The sequence below is a fragment of the Castor canadensis genome, chromosome 1 (assembly GCF_047511655.1).
Source record: "Castor canadensis chromosome 1, mCasCan1.hap1v2, whole genome shotgun sequence".
Lineage (NCBI taxonomy): Eukaryota > Metazoa > Chordata > Mammalia > Rodentia > Castoridae > Castor > Castor canadensis.
The window spans coordinates 208,245,392-208,263,111 of record NC_133386.1 but is presented as its reverse complement, the minus strand read 5'-3'; the positions used below and the strand labels follow the sequence as shown (position 1 = coordinate 208,263,111).

Below are 17,720 nucleotides of genomic sequence, written 5' to 3'. Positions count from 1 at the left end.
TTGAGGTGATGGACTAATTGCTGCCCCTGGCTGTCCAAATGAAGTTTCAGTGTAGGCCTCAGGCCAAGACACAGGCTGCGTACCTGTGGCCAGGTCTTCCTGGCCTAAGAACATGGGACAGTGAGGCCAGCCAAGATGCATGTTGCTGGGAGGCAGCCTGGCCAGGCTCTGTGTCCCTGCCCTTAGCCCTAGGAGGCGGGAGAGTAGGGAGGGGGTTGAAAGGTCTCTGTAACTCTGTGTCCTATTTTTTCCTTTCTTGTGTTTTGAAAAGTAGCTGATAGTTTATTTAAGAGAAAGAGGAAAGAAAAATGCTCCTTGAATGCCAGGGAAATATTTTCCTTTCAGCTTCTCATGGTAGATCTTCGCCTTAAAAGGCGACATGTGTTCAGCCTCCCGGGCAGGGCCAGGGCCAGGGCTAGGACTGACCAGAGCCAGGCAGGGGACAGGGCAGGACTCAGCCCAGCTCTGGGACTCCCAACACAGCGCAAGTTCTTTGAGAGGGAGCCCAGGGGTCTGCTGGGACTGAAGCATAGGTATGGACACACCATACACAGCATGGGTACTTCAAGACTCTCGGCATGAATTTCTGGGTCCTGCAGCCTAGCACAGTGCAGCCTCCAGCCTTTCCAGGAGCCATGGACAAGGACAGGTTCTGCCAGTGTCCCAAAGATGTGCCCACTCCCTGTCCCCAACACTTCTCTGACCCCTGGTCTTTGACTACCAATGTGTTTTGAGTTCATGTGCCACTCAGCTGGAAAGCTGAAACCAGCCTGGAATCTAATGCTGGGCATAGGGAGCCAGCCACAGTAGGCACCAGAGTCCCACACCAGCCCCTGCTGGCTCATACCCCTATCATTCTCATGGGGTGGGATCTCCTTGGGACCCTGGGCCTGGCTCTCATTGCCACCAGGCTGACTTCTACACATCTGCAGGCCAAGCTCCACCTGGATCAACAATACAAGCTGAGCTTAGCCTCCCATCTGGAAGGCTATGATCATACAGCTGGAGAGGGTATAGTTGCAATGCGGACCAGGATGCCAAGCCAGCTGCTGACCCACTTCCATGCTCTGTGGCTTAAGAGCTGTGTCACCTGTCAGCTATAGGGAGGGGGATACGACAACCAGGCAGAGCCGCCAGTAGGAAGCACTCATCATCACAGTTCTTGAATATGGCTCTCAGAACCCTCTAAGGGAGAGGCTGCCCTATGAAGAACCTCTGGCCCTCACATCAGCAGTCTATTTGTGAGTCTAAGAGGAAGGCCCTTCTGGGCCGAGACCATCCTCCACCTCTAGTTCTCAGAGAGGTAGGAAAGGACAATGCCTGAAAGACCTGGCTTCTTCCTCTGTGATGGGCCAAAGAGTTGTTAGGTTGCGGTCAGAAGGCAGCGAGCAGCCATGGAACTGGACACTGGCACCTAACCTCATCCTGTCGACAACCTGCTGTTCTAGAACAAACAGCACCACACTCCCCCCCAAGCTTTTCCTTCAGTTTCACTCTGTCCCCATCACCAGGGCTATCTTGAGGCCCCTGGAGCCCAGTACACTTTGGGACACCCTCCTGCCAGCCCCAGCTTCTCTGGATCCTAGTTACCAGAGCTACTCTCACTCAGTCCTATGGGGCAGGACCCAGCCTCTGCATGAGGAAGGGCATGGTAGGCGCTGGTGGAAGGCCTCTGCAGGACAGTCAACGTCCTCAATTCCAATCTCTCTTCCTTCCCTGTAGCTAGGGCACCAACTCCAGTTCCTCTGTCTGGAGCCTCTGTCCTTGTGGGTCACCTGCAGCTTTGCCTGGTGGAAAAACCAGGCACTGCCTATATATTACAGTTTCCCAAGCTCTGTCAGTCCAAGCCTAGAGGCCCACCCAAGATCATAGCTTCTGTGGTTAGGCTACCCTGCCAGCCAGGTTTTTGTACCTGTTTGAGACTAGAGAGTGACCGTAGGCCCTTTCCAGCTCTCCCCACACCACTCGCTGTGACTTACATGTACCACTCACTGTGACTCCCACAGGTACAGTGACATCCCTGGATGTGGAGGGAGGACTGCAGGAGGAACAAGATCTAGGGATGAGCAGGACAGAGACTACACAAAAGGGACCAAGGTGTGGGCACTGAGCCTCAGCCCACCCACAGGGCTGCTACAACCTCCTGGGAGGAAGAGAGCCACTCCTAAACAAAGCCCCCAACAGATGGACTAAAGCTGGATCCCACTGGGCAGGCACCAACCACTTGAAAGGTCCTAGACCTACTAGAATCTCTTTCCTCCTGCCTCCCACACACCCACCTAGCCTTACCCCTCATCCTCCCTGCTCCTGATGCTTTTGCCACTATAGCAGTCTATGTACTCCACTCATGGTACAACTAGGGCCCCAATCCACAAGGCAAACTTCCCCATGTCCTCTAAGACTCCACTGAATATCATGGCCGCTATTCTAGCCTATACCCCATGACGCTGTGCCCATCGGCTTCACTGGCACCAGGCACTAATCAATCCTTGCAACTGCAGCAGCACTCTGATGACATGTCTGTGCTATAAGGAGCCAAATGAACTGCATATTTGAAAACAGAATGAATCTTTGCAGCATCAGTGGTGCCAGGTAGGGGGCTGAGGATTCCCAGGCTAGGAGGAGTATCTGTGCCCAGCAGAGTAGCACAGATGCTGAGGTAAGAGCCATTCTAGGACCAGGACCCCAAGGTGAGTTTGGGGAACCATCCCCCCTTTCCCTGGAGTTTGGCTGCCCTTGAATTCTCTTGGCAGATTCCCTCTGAGCCCCACCCTGTCTTCCTAGGTCACTGACCACAAAGCAAGGCTCTTCAAGAGAGATACAAGCAGATTTGGGTGGAGGCACAACAGGGGAAGCTGGGAGAAAATAGAGACCCTGAGAGGGGTGGGCAGTGGCTCAGGAGATCAAAAGCCTAGGGACAGTGGGGAGCAGCTTGAAGAGACCTATGGCAGAGCACAGCACTTCAACAAAGGAGGAGCCAGGTGGGTACTTCAAGCCTCAAGAGGAAATGCGGGCAGGGGCTTGCCTTCCCAAAGCTGCTGACTGTTCCATCCCAACCAAGTTAACATGGTGAGGGCAGGGGCAGGCAAAAGAGGAAATGTAAGCCCTCCAGCCCAGGCCTAAGAAATTCAGCTATTCAGGTGGAGCACAGGTGAACACTAAGAGAAGGGCATGGAGTAGGCAATCTCACTGGGGCTCCTACACTCCTTGTCAAAGCAAATGTCCACACTGGTCTGTATACTCAGTCCCAGGTAAAGGCTTGTAATGATCTCTTTTCTTACCACTGGACCAGGTAGAGTTCTGTGACAACAGGGCACAAGCTCAACAGGTCCTCACCACTGGGCCCAGCACTCTCAACCCCCCCTTGTCTTATCTCAACAGCAGGTCTGACAGGCCCCACCACCAGGACTGGGCATGCTGGGGAGAATGAATACCCTCTCCCCTAACTCAGTGTCTGACAGAGTCCTGGCTTGGGTTTCAGTGGGGCCAGAAAGCTGTGTTTCTAACACTGGCAGCAACACCACCCTGCTCCCGATCTGGACCACATCCTCACCAGAGCTGACTCTTCTTCCATTGCACAGCCTCAGAGGCTAAGGTAGGAAGATCCTCCTGGCCCATCTGTTTCCAGCCTCACTGTGCAGGCTGAGTTGGCCAGAAGCTGCAGAGAGGGACACAGAAGCACCCTCTCTTCTTAGTATAAAGAGCACATTAGCACCCACATACACAGTGCACTTTCATCAGCCTATTGTGTCTGTCCTTGATTCATTAAGAGACCCACTCAGACGGAAACCACCAAGACAAGAGAGAAAGGAGCACAGACACTTCAGAGCCAGGTGCCCCTTCAACTCAGACTGCCACTGTATTTGAAGCAATTCACTCCACACACCTGGCCCTTTGGTAAGGCCTACGTGCCCCCTTCCAGAGAGGCCTCCCTCAATGAGGTCAGCTTCTGCCTTGACTTCCAGGTGAACTGGGACTTCTGCTTGCTCCCCCGGAGCTCGTGACAGCATCTGTTCTCCCCACTGCACACATGCAGAAACATGGACGCTAACACAGTCATGTACATGGTCCTCAACATACCATTGATGTCAGCCACTGCTCTGGATTAGAACTAATGATGCCATCACTCTGCCCACAAAACTTCTCCAAAACCAAGACCTTCACATTAAAATGGAACAGGTGGGCTCTGTGGTTTCCACTGGCATCCACTGTGAAACCCTCACTTTGGAGATGTCCAGGTGATTACGCTACAGGCAATGGGCCTACAAAGATAGAGATGGAGCCAGAGGTGCCCAGAGACAGCCAGGTGCAGAGGAACTCAGTTTTCACTTCCCAAGGGATGCCATCACAAGCCATGCTCTCCTTAAAGCCTCACTAAGAGCCTTACTTCAGTGGTCCCAATTATAGGTGGAATTGGAAAAGCAAGAGCTATTTACTTTCATTGTAAATGATGGAGCTGCTGGGCAGGCAAACACGAGATTCCTACATGGAAGGAAGCTGACTGGACTTCTAAAAGTGACACATGTCAGTGCTCCCTTCCTCACAGTTAAGGGACATGGCCTCAGGTGCCTAGAAATTGCTGCCCCTTCAGGGACTCACAACACAGTCTTGCATGCCCACTTACACAGTTGCATAACACATACCAACACATGAATACACATGCACACAGGCTTGAGGGGAAAACACCACTGTGGATCAGAAAACTGTAAGAAACAGCTCGTGGCAACACCCCTATAACAGCCTACCCACACCAGGTACCTGGAGTGCACCATGTCATTTCTCTGGACTAGGCCACTTGAGGACAGGCTCCAGATTACCCTTGCCTCAGACAGCCAAAGTTCCTGCTCAAAGGACAGAGCCACTGGCCGCAACAGTAGGCCAGTCACACCTGCTGGCAAAGGGAACCCACTGCTCATCAGGTTCCAGAGAGGCCAAGGCAGGACTCCTGCAGCAGTGAGATGCTATAAGCCCAGAACGACAGTCAGTCACTGGCTGGGTGCTGACTGAATAATGCTTCCTTTCTTGGAGGCTCCCTCCCACGGGCAGCAGGAAGCCAGGCAGTTAAGAACTCACCCGGCAAACAAAGTTCCAGATCAGACCTAGTTGTTCCTGGCTGATCCTGGGCAGTACACAAAAGCCAGCTGAGCTGCCAGCCTGGCCCCAGGCTGCATCAGCCACTCAAACCCCACCGCGGCAAAACTACCCACTGCCTGCCCAGCACAGCTGCTTTACTGAGGGAGGACAGCCTTGGCCATAGCCTACTGCCTCCCAGCAACCCGCTGTTACCTGAGCACTTTGCTGACTGCCTGAAGCACCATTTTGCAGCGGAGTCCAGTTTTAGGGGGCTGGCTGAGCAGAACTCTGTCTGCAGTGAGACTGCAGTGATCTCCAAGCATGATGGAGGGGTAGTGTAGAGCTGTGGAGGGAAAGTGGGGGCCAGGCAAGGCCGAGTGCTCTGGGATCCCTCCCTTGGGAGTGCCCTCCGCCCTCGCTCTAGGCCAATGAGGATAGGACATCTGCAGAGACAAACAGCTACTCCCTTACAGAGCAAGGGCCGCCCAGCCTGGGGAAATATGGGAGTGCCTGAACCGCCTTTTCAAAGTGGTGCAGAGCTGGCTGGGCAGGGTGGGGCCACGCAAGGCCAGAAGGGAGGGTACAGGGCGGCCCCAGCAGTAGGAAGAGTGGGGTCAGAGAGGCCTGGTTTCCACCTTGAGGCCCTCCCATGCCGCCCTGGCTGATGGTTTCCCAGGCCAGCTGTGTGGAGCCAGGAAACCAGCAGGCAAGGAGGGATCCTTCAACAAAAACACTCAGGTCACGGATGGACAAGCCAACAGGGTACCTGCAGAGTAGACACAGGCTGCTGTCAACTTTGCGTGGGTCTCTAATTGGGCAAGTCTTAGAAAAAGGGCCACCTGGCTCCCAAATTATCTGGAGAGCACTGAGTTAGCTCTGAATAGGGCTTCTCCTACAGCAGAGAGCTGCCAGCTGGGACTACCACCACCAAGGACCAGAGTCAACAGAAACATCCAGAATACCTGCTCATAGGTGCCCAAGAAGTTGTGGGGGTCAAGGCCTTCTTTAAGGCTGCTCCAAACATAGCAGACCACCAAATCATGAAAAGCAAACACTTGAGAAGATGACATTCCCAACCCATCTCAGTTTGGGCCCCACTGCAGCGACAGCCTGGTCAATGGAGACTCATCGGGAGTTCCGCCCAGTGAGCTCCACCATGGCCTGGGTAAGAGCCGTGCTCCTGTGCTTCCGGATGATTGAGAGACCCTACACCTTGCATCCCAGAACCTTCAGAGCAATTCCACAGGGGACAATCAGGCCAACAGTGTGCAGAGCCACCAAGAAAGAAACAGAGGGAAGTGAGGGAAGTGGGCTCACACCTCCAGTGACACCCACTGCCTTAAGTGTTCTGGTCATAACTACACACACACTTGGAGTAAACACTCAAGGTACATGGAGACCCAGCCTAGACACACTCTCCAGGACCCAAAGGGAAGACTTTCCTGGCTGGCTCCCCTATCTAATACACAGCAACAACCCCCACAGGCCAGTTTCATTTTCCCCACGGGGCCAACCCTGCAGCAGCAAGAGCAAGGCAGAACTCATCTCTGTGGGACCAATGGTCTGCTGAGTCTTAGGGAGGCATAACAGCATGGGTCACATACACTGAAAGAGGACCCTCTCTGTCCTGGTGGGCATCCCAGGGCCCAGTGTGCCACCTGAACAGGCACCGCACTCACACTTGCTCATTTGCCATGGTGACACCAACAGTGAGAAGGAAGGACACAGGCGCCAGCAGGACAACCATGTGGCAAAAGGGGACCGACAGGTGGGAAGACAAGGAGGCATAAGATATAGACATGACAGCTGGTGGGAAGCAAGGCACAGACAAGAGGAAGAAGGGTGCAGCCTGTTAGGGGGCAGAGGGTATAGAGCAAGGGGCACAGTATCCAGGGGTAGGCTCAGGCTGGAAGGAATGTCTAAGGCATGCCCTGGCTGATGCCAGGGAGGCAGGAGCTGCTGTGAGCCAGGTAAGGGCGGCATTGAGGAGAAGATGCTGGGCATAGGGGGTGACACAGACCTGACAAGGGGACAACCACCCAGAGCCCAGTTGCCAAGGATAGAGAATAAACACAGAGAAAGGGTACACCTGAAATGCCAAGAGACCCAGAGGGTCTCAGGAATGCCAAGGCAGCTTCCGGAAGCAGCAGGCCAGTATGTGTAGGTGCTGCCTGAAGATCAGTCGTTTTCTGTAACTCACTGCAGGGAGTACAGGGAGCCGACATCCCTGCCATCCAAGTCAGGGCAGCTGAAATCCTGAGAGCAGAGAAACCAGGGGCCCCAGTAGAAAGTGGACCACACCTGGCCAAGAGTCTGTGGACTTCCAGGTGAGGTTGAGGCAGGTCCAGCTTTCCTACCCTGGAAAAGTAGCAGCCCAGTACATTTCAGGGCGACTGGCCAAGAAGCACACTGGGAGCAGAAAGCATAGCTAGCAAGACAGAGAAAAGAGTACACTGAACACAAACAGGGCAGGATACCACAGAGCCATGAGTGTGTATGTGTGTGTGAAAGTATTTTATTTGTAATGAGCTTTTAGCTTCAGAACAGTTTTAAATCTATAATAAATTTGCAAAGATAGGGCAGAACCCCACAGACCCCACACCCACCTTCTCCACTGTTAACCCTTTGTATCAGCACAATGCATTTGTTATAGTGAATGAGTCAATATAGATCTTTTTTTTTTATTAGTTTAGTACTCCCTTGACTTGGACTTTCTCAGCATTCCCTGCTGTCCTTCCACTATGCCAGGACCTACCCAGGACCTGGGTCCTGCCTCCTGAGGCTCTTCTTGGCTGTGACAATTTCTCCCTCTTCTGGATTTGACAGCTGGGCAGTTTTGAAGAGGACCCCTTGAGCTCAGGGGTCTTTGAACCGGGATGTGTCTGGTGCTTTTCTCAGGGTTAGATGGAGGCTGTGGGTTTGAGGAGGAAGATCCCAGAGGTAAAGCTCCCCGCTCATCACCTCCCATCAGGGGTCCCCGCGATCATGGCTCATCACCTCCAGGTTGGGGTATGCTATCAGGTCTCACTGTGCAGGCACTCTTCCTGTCCTTAGGAAGGCAGCTGCCACTTGGAAAGCTGAGTAGATAGGCCTCATCCCTTTGGGGGCAGAATACATGTTTATTTGGAACTCCTCCGTTCACTAAATGAGCTCTTTCACTGGCTCCTGTGTCCTGCCATTGTGTGTGTATGTTTAGGTATTTCCTCACTCTCTGGCACCACAGGCTCATGCTGGGTACTTCCTGCCCAAGCCCTGGTATCAGTCACTTCTCCAAGGAGTCCCAATGCCTTTACTAGAAAACATTAAAAAGCAAGACCTGGGCACTGAATGTGCTTGTTGTTCCTGGGGTTCCATTGCTTCCTGGCCCTCTGTGTACATGTATATAACCTCTAGCTACGTGTTACCATCTGCCTGAGTTCACTTCACCACACCCACCTCTAATCCATCACTGTGAGCGAGGATCACTTCAGCCTCCTCCCCTTGTCTGTAGACCCCCTTCAATGAAGAGCTGCCTGGAGGAGCCCCAGAAGTGAGGCAGTGTGCAGGGAAAGTTTGTGATAGAGTCCAATCAACGCGAAAGAAAGTAGAGAAGATCAGCGCTTCCAGTAACAGACACCCCAAAAGAAAGATATGCACAGAACAGATGAGCCTGTAACCCAGTGTATTAGAATTAGAAGATGGCAGAAACAAAGTGATTTAAGAAACAATCAAAAAAGAGCCAAAAGGACTCAACAAAAATCAGAAATGAGAGAGCAAAGTGCTTTTGAAGTGAAGTTTGAACTTTTAAAAGGACATAAAACCAATACCACATAAAAACAGATGATAGAAAGGAAGGATTTCCTAAATAAAAGAAGAATGACCTTGACCCCCTGCACTACCAACTGCAACACTGGAAAAACATAAGGCAGCTCTTCAGCTGATGGTACAAGAATGCAGGATAGGCCCTGAGAGCAGAGATCCACGTCTAGGGTCCCAGGGCTGGGACCTGCAGGGTGGGCAACCTCACAGGTTACAGCTGCACAAAGAAGGGACTCTAGACATGAGATCCAGTTAAGTCTCTGGCCAGCTGAAGGCGTGCTGGGCAAGCCACTGCTTGACTTGGCAGAAAACACTTCCAGGGAGCACACACTGAGGGGAAGCCCTGGAGGTCATACCGGGCAGATGGAGAGACCAGCACCTAGACTGGGAGACAGAGACAGGTGTTCACCAAAGTGGAAGCAGGCTATAGTGGCCCCAGAGTAAGGGTTCCTGTGGACCTGCCCTAAAGAAGCTTAGAAACAAGCCTCAAGAGGGTCCCAGTGAGCCAAAAGCAAATAAGCTGTTTTCCAGAACAGACCACGACACTCTTCAAGAGAGCGCCATGGAGTGAGACTCTGAACACCATCTCCTTCACAATACCTAACAGATGAAAAACTGCTAGATATGTAAAACCAAAAAAAAAAAAAATGTAACTGTTAAGCAGGAAAAGGAAGTTAATGAACAGCTACTCAGAAGGAAGCGCTCAGGAACACCACAGTTGGAAGCCAGCCTGGACAACTAGTGAGATCTCATCTCAACAAATAAGCCATGTGCACACCTGTAATCCCAGCTACAGGGGAAGCAAAGGTAGGAGGACTGCAGTCTGAAGCTGGCCCCAGGCAAAAACTCAAGACTCTATCCAAAAAAAATAAAGCCAAAAAAATAAGGGCTGGGGGCATGACTCGAGTGGTGGCGTGCTTGCTTAGTAAACATGAAGCCCTAAATTCAAACCCCAGTACTGCCGAAAAAAAGTTAATGGAAATAGATCTAGAGATTATATGCTAGAAGTAACTATACCCTATGATGTATATAATTATTATGGCAATTTAAAACATTGTTATATACTTCCAAGCAAACAAAAAGAACACACAAACACATAAATAAGACTGTCATGTTGCAGTGTAAGGTGATTAGGGAAAGCCTCTCTGAAGAGTGACACTGAGAAAGAACCTGACAGGGTGAGTAAGCCAGTGTGGAGGAAACTGGATGCAGATACAAAGTGCTTGGCCAGCTAGAGAAACAGACAGAAGGCTGGCTATACCCACAGAGGGTGACACCAGTGGTGTGGGACTGCAGGGAAGAAGAGAGGTGGGCCAGGAAATGCAGAGCCTCAACAGCCCTTGGAAGGGTCAGAAAAGGAAGCCATCACAGGTGTATTCGGGCAATGGCATGTTACATGTCGTGCTCCTCCAGCATTGCTCTGGCAGTGGAATGAACCAACGGGGGAGGTACAAGAAGAAAGGCAGGCTAGAAGCTTCTTCAGCAGCCCTGGTGGAGAAAAGTGAATAGAAGTACTCTCTTGGGGCACACTTTGCAGACAGAAGTACCAGGACCTGATGGTGAACTGGGGATAGACAATGAAGGAGAGGGCATAAAGAATGGCTTCTAGCCTACACCTATGTCAGTTCATTTTGTTACTATTATGAAATACCCAAGGCTGGGTAACTTTATAAAGAGAAAGGAATATTATTTAGCTCACAGTTCTGAAAGTTCAAGGGTCTGTATCTGCTGATAGCCTTGATGGCAGAGTCCCAAAGAGGCACAAAGACATCACATGGCAGGAGATGGGAAGTGCATGTACGTGTCTGTGTGGGTCTCTCTCCCACTTCTTATTTTAGTCACCTTATTTAGTCACCAGTAACCTTATCTAACCTAATCACCCATTAAAGGCCTAGACACATTAAAGGCAGATTAAGTTTCTGCCTTTTAATACCTCACAATGGAGATTAAACTTCAACCCACAAGTCCTTGGGGGACATACCCAAACCATGTCCAAGCCATGTAACAGCTGTCAGAATGGCTAGAAAACAGAAACTGACAGCACGAGTGCCAGCAGGACACGGAGCAAGTGATCTCTCATACCCTGCTGAAGGGGTGCAAAATGGCACAGCAACTCTGCAGTTTGATGGCAACCTAAAAAGTTAAACATACAAACTGCCATTTGATTAACCATCTATCGTGGGTATTGGATTCCACACAAATACCTGTGCACACAAAGATAGAGCAATTCTGCTCTTGACTGCCTGAAATGAAACCAACCCATATGCCCTTCAATGAGTGTATGGGTAAATCACTACACGCATGCACGATGGAAATGAATTGCTATCAAAGCCTAAGATGGTCTCAAAGACAGCCCAAAGGGTCACAAAGTACATGACTGTGCTCACAGGACACTCTTGGCAATGGGAGGTGAGCAACTGCTTTGTTGTTTTTGCAGTACAAGAGCTCACTTGAGCCATGCCCTGCCCTTTTGTCTTACACAGGGGCTAACTTTGCCCAGGTTGGCCTTGAACTCACAATCCTCCTGTTTCTGCCTCCTTGGGATTGCAAGGGCCATGTAATTGCTCTTTTATCTGGATTATGATGATTACAGGAATCTGTATGTGGGTCAAAATTCACAGGACTGTGTGGTCCTTCCTGCAAAAGTTCATTTTCTTGTATGAGTATTTAAAAAATTTACTAAATAAATCCTAAAAATATAAAAGATACTAGAAGTAACAAAGAATTTAAAAATTTGACAATAAATATAGTTTAAGATACAGAAAGGATGGACACAGTGAAAAAAAGATCAGGACTTTCAAAAAAGACAGACGGCTGGAGGAGCGGCTCAAGTGGCAGAGTGCCTGCCTAGCAAGTGTGAAGCCCTAAGTTCAAACCCCAGTGTCACAAAAAATGATAATAAAAATGTGTAGACTGGCTAAAACATGGCCTAGACAGAAATCTGTAAGTGTTTGTATTTGAAGAAAAGGCTTAAAATTAATGATTTATACATTCCCTGAAGAAGCTAGGAAAAACATTTATATTAAATGCAAAGTGAGAGGAAATAAAGAACAGAAGCCTGTGAAATGAAAAATGGACAATAATGAGGAATTAATTAAGTGAAGAGTAAGCCTTAAAAGTCTCAAGAGAATTGAGAAATTTTCCAGCTACACTGCTCAAAAAGAGAGGAAAAGGTGTGAGGAAGAAGTTCCCATTACTAGCTATGAAAGGGCCATCACTATGGACACTACAGAGACTGAAAGGCTAATTCACTGTAGTGAACCGAAAATGTGAATGAGTGACCAGCTCTTTCACAAACAGAAATCAACAAAACTGATATATAGAGAGTTTGAAAGTTTGAATTTGTCATTAAAACCTTCTTAAAGTAAGATACCAGGTACAAATGTCTCATCAACAACCTCATAGTCTTTCAGAAAATAGAACAGGAGCAGCATACCCCACTACCAAAATAAGACAAGAAATCATGAGAAAAACTACAGACCAATGTTTTTTCAGAACACAGATGTAAAACTCCATGACATAATAGTAACAAACTGACTTGCAATAGTCCAACCCAGTAATCTAAACTTAGCTGACATTTGAAAATCAGTCACTATAATTCACCACATTAATGGAATAAAAGAAAAACTATAATGATCTCAATGAAATGTAGAAAGGGTTCATGGCAAAATATCCATGCAAACTCTCAGCATACCAGGAATAGAAAGGAATTTTCTCAACTGATAAAGGTTATTTACAAAAAATACAAAGCTAATATCAACAGTTGAAAAACTAAACATTTTTCCCCCCAAGATGGGGAGCAAGGCAATGACTCTCATCACTTCTATTCTGCATTATACTGGTGGTTTTAGTCAATGCAATGAGAAAAAAAAAAAGACATTAAAAGGAAAAGCCTGCCTTTTCTGACAGACAACACGATTATGTCTGAAGAAATTTCAACAGGTCTGCAGAAGCTGGTAAGCACATTGGGCACACCACAGGCTACAGGTTAGTGTGATTAAGTTTATCCTATATAACAGAGAAAAACAAATGGAAGATAAAGTTTATAAAATTCCTATTTATAAGAGAATTTTTAATGTAAGAATAGTTTTAATAGAGGAAAGGGAGGGTGTGGGGGGAGGGGGGGAAGCAGCGAGAAATGACCCAAACATTGTATGCACATATGAATAAAAGAAAAAGAAAAAAAAAAGAAAGAAAGAAAAGAAACTGTCTGAAACTGCTCACAGAATAGCACAAAGCAATGCTGACAGAAATTAAAGACCAGAGAGTGAAGAAAGTTACCACATCATAGACTGCAGACTCAATATTGTTAAGATGTCAATTTCCCTAATGCAACAACTGATTCAACACAATCATACCAGATCCCAGCACAATTTATGTTGTGTTTTAGAAATTAACAGGAGGATTCTGAAATGCACATGGAACTGCAACTGGACTCAGAATAAATGAACCATTCTCACACGAGAAGAGCCAAGTTGGAGGACTCATGCTCATTTAAAGACCTATTTACAGCTACAGTATTCAAAACCCTGTGTTGCTGATGCCAATATGAACAGAAATAAAACAGAATATGGTTCCAAAAGAAACCACATTTCATGCTCAATTGAACTTGGTGAAGGTGTGAAATCAAGGAAAGGAAAGTGTTGAGAAGGAAACAGTGCTGAGAAAGCAGAATGTCCATTAGGGACAGGAACACACCCTTGGGGCCTGCCACACACCCGGGTGAGTCAGAAGACTAAATATGAACGGCATCTGCCAGAAAGCCCAGGGAGAACCTTTGCCCAGCTCATAACAGGCAAGGTTCTTAGGATATGAACAGCACTAAAGACAAAGAAAAAAAATGATGAAAAACACCTCACCAAAATTCAAGCATGTATGCACGCACACAAGTACATTCAAAAGACTTTTGAATATTTTAAACAATGAATAGAAAAGCCACCAATTGCACATATCTAACAAAAGATATATCTATCTGAACTACTACTGCAGTTCTACAGCTCAATGATTAAAAAAATAAAGCTCAATTTTTAAGAAGGGCGAAAGATGGAACACGTATTTTACAAAAGACATGTGCACAGCCATTTATGCCTGAGAAAGTGCTTCTCATGGCTGCTTATTAAGGAAATGCAAGTTCCATATACCACAGAGATGCCACCTGAGACTTCCAGAATGGCTCAAGCTCACCAGACTGAGAATACCTGATGCCAGTGAGCAGGCATTTTTGGAAATAGTTGGCAGATTCTTTTAAAACTAAACATAATCTGTAATTACTTAGCCAGTAATTCCATGGCTAAGTACCCATGAGAAAAAAAAAAGAGTATGTCCACATAAAGATCTGTGTAGTAATGTCCACAGCAGTATTATTCACAATAGCCAAGAACTGGAAACAACCCAAAGGTCCATGAACGAAAAAAATGGCTAAACTAAATTATGGTATATCTATACAAACCAAAAGTGTGAAACTGCTGAGAAGATGAAACCCACAGACATTACAGAGAGGGTGAATGCCAAGAGAAAAGAGTAGGGACCACTGGGTTCCATTTATATGATAGCTCTAGAAAAGACCAAATTAGTTAGGTGTGACGGCACATGCCAACAATCCTAGAACCTGGGAGAGCAAGGCAGGAGGACGGTGAGTTGGAGGTCAGCCTAGACTACAGCATAAGACCCTGTCTCAAAAAACAAACAAATAAACAATAACAACAACAACCAGAAAAATAAAGAGGCCAAATTAGTCTTTGATGGCAATAAATCAGAATAGCAGCTGTCTCTTGGGAGAGGAGGTAGCAGGAAAACAGAGCTGACCTGAGGGTGCCTATGGGATGGCTGGGATGGTGCAGCTGTGTCTCTGAAGAGGGTAGCTACAGAAGAACATACAAAAGCAAAACTAACAAATCACCTAATAGACACTTGAGATCTGAGACTGTCCTTGTTTGTACATCATGGTGCACGTTTTTTTAAACTAAAAGTCTGTATAAAGGAATAAAGAGAGAAAGCATTTGAGAGAAAGAGTTGAAACTACAGAATGAAAAGGTACATGTCAAGCCAGACCAACCCACACAAAGGTATTCCAGTAAAATCACTGTGCCATAACAGATTAGTTTAGACATAAGGCAAAGCAAAAACCCGTACTTTCATTGGAGTTCAACAACACAGAAGGCCACTGTTATAAACAAATCCCTATCCCGAGTCCCTAAATCCCAGGGTTGGTGGTGTTGGGGGAGGGGCAAGGTCTCTGGGAGGTGATTAGCCTTAGATTATTAGGTCAGGGTGCCAGCCCTTCTGGTGGCATTACTGGCCCAATAAGATGATTCTAGGCAGAGCTTCAGACACCATAGAACACCCAAGTGTTATACACTTCTGCTAGAAGGACACCACCACTCAGAGCTGTCTTGTCTCCAAATGAAGAGACTCTGAGCATGGATGACCCAGGGTCTGGATCTAGCCACCAACAGAGGAGCATGCTGAAGAGTATCACGAGAGCACAACACACAGAATCCAGGCATTGGGAAATGCCACGGAGAAAGCAGCCTGTTCTCATCCACCAACTAAATGGAAGGAAGAAGACGTAGGGCAGAGACCATGGACTGAGGGACTCAAGGAAACAAAGTCCACAGTTTGGTCAACAGCACATACCGGTGTCAGTTTCTGCTTTGACATCCCACTTCAATTAACCAAAATGCTGACACTGGGAGGCTGGCTAAAGGGGACACTAGATTCTCTGTGCCGCTTTTATAACTTCTTGTGAGTTTATAATTACTTCAAAACATATAGCCAAAAAAAAAAGAGAATCACAAAATCTGTCAACCAACTGCAGTTCATGAACCTTACTTGAATCCACATTTCAAACACACCAAAACAAGTCAAAGGAAAATGGAGACAGGTGATTGGATACTCTGGATCAGTCAGAAAGCACTGCTTTGGTGTGATAAGAAACCTTGTATCTAAGGAAAACAATCTCTACCCTTTATTTACAGGTGAAAATATTTACAAGTGAAATAGGACATGTCTGGAATTTGCTTCAAAATAATTTGGGAGATGAGGAAACTGTGCTAGGTGGAGCCCCCACAAGAATCATTCACTCTTACTATGCCCCTGGCCCCTATCAAGAAGATGCACACAGAATGTCTATGAAATCAGCTTCCATTAATACTTGACTCTTATTTTGTCCTCCATAGCTACTTCTCTTCAGGTCTCTTCAGTCCTGTACAAACAGCCAGATCTACTGAGGCTTGGTGATTTACAATCAAACTCCTAGATGGAGTGGGGACAGGTCACCAACATGCAATAATATAAGAGCTATAATGTTGAACATAATACAAATACGATCTATTCTCAGTAACACACACAGACAGAGCACTTCTGGGATTATGAACCTCTCGTGTGAGAGTATGTGGGTGTGCACACAGCCTGCGTAGCCTCGGCTTCCAGTCCCTATGCCTAGTCCCTCCATTACCAATGTCCCTGGGGGACACCCCTCTCTGTGGGTACTGTATCTGTGGCCAGCTCACAGAAGGGGAGAACTGACAGTGACACCCACACACACACCATGGAACCCACCATGACCCTGTGTAGAAAGCACCAGTCACTTCTCTGTCCCACCCACAGAACCAGACAGCTGGAAACAACAAAGTCAAAATTCACACCCAGGAGAGCTGGCCCAGGGAGCCCTCATGACCATATGACATTATTCCTGTCCACCAGGGACAGACTAAAATCTATGCTGCTGGGCACCTAGTACCTGGTGTCTATGAATGCTAACCGAATGCAACCTCAGGCAGAATAACAAACCATGGGCAATCCCTCTGCTCTCAGCGTCCCACAAGGACAACTGAGAAAAGCAAAAGCCCTGAGAGCTTGACAGTATCCACACAAACCAGGGCTGAGCCAAGCTAACTCTGCTTCCTCTCCTCCAGAGCTCCTGTGGGGTGGGGGTGGGGTGTCAGGAAGGGCCGGGCATGGAGCACACAGCAGCGGGGAGCAGGGTCCTAACTATTCTGATATACCACATCTATTATCCTACCTACTTAGGAGCTAGAGATCAGGAGGATTGCAGTTCAAAGCCACACTGGGCAATTAATTCTAAAGACCCTATGTTGAAAATAACCAACACAAAAAAAGAGTTGGCAGGGTGGCTCAAGTGGTAAAGCACCTGCCTAGCAAGTGTGAAGCCCTGAGTTTACACCCGAATACCACACACACAAAAACAGTCTATTATAACAACTATTGATAGCTGTAATAATTTCTTTAGCTGGGTGCCAGTGGCTCAGGTCTGTAATCCTAGCTACTTAGGAGGCTGAGCTCAGAAGGATCATGGTTTGAAGGAAGCCCCTGGCAAATAGTTTGCAAGACCCTTCCTTGAAAATATCCAACACAAAAAAAAGTTGGTGGAGTGCTCAAGTGATAGAATGCCTGCCTAGCAAATGTTAGGCCCTGAGTTTAAACCTCAGTACTGCCTCCCACAAAAGACCCCATGTTGAAGATGCACACTTCTTCAGCAGCCATGAGATGCTCGCCTTTGATTCTCTATACACCCATCTTCATGGGGGTCCCGCTTTCCTGCACAGACAGGAGAGAGTCTAGCTCCAAGGGCAGTGATACAGGTACACTCTCAGGATTAGGCAGGGGCTCTGCTGGTCGGGACCCAGAGTAAGGCAACATGGGAGCCTGGCTGGCCTGCCACCTGCAGACAGTGTGATCCCTGGATGGATGGCTGGGGACGTGACCAGAAAGTGTAGCAGACATGCAACTGTATGTAGGGGGTACACAACACCTGTGCACATGACTGCCACTGGACGAGCAAATGTAAACAGGACTCTTCCAATGCCAAGAGATGGCCTTTCTCTGCC

The 17,720-nt window shown here is 47.9% G+C and overlaps 1 protein-coding gene across 6 annotated transcripts in view; it reads right to left on the bottom strand.

The window, feature by feature from the left end:
• Mob2 (MOB kinase activator 2) overlaps window positions 1-17,720 on the bottom strand; it is a 71,174-nt gene that overhangs the window by 10,865 nt on the left and 42,589 nt on the right. The window contains exon 1 of one of the 6 annotated variants that reach the window (XM_074051345.1): window positions 5,287-5,525. The exons of 4 other annotated variants lie outside the window; for them this stretch is intronic. In XM_074051345.1, the coding sequence (XP_073907446.1) occupies window positions 5,287-5,516 (230 nt within the window). In that variant the 5' untranslated portion in view covers window positions 5,517-5,525. Of the gene's footprint in view, window positions 1-5,286; window positions 5,526-17,720 lie in introns of those variants that run through there. One more of the 6 variants, XM_020168744.2, reaches the window with a different exon arrangement.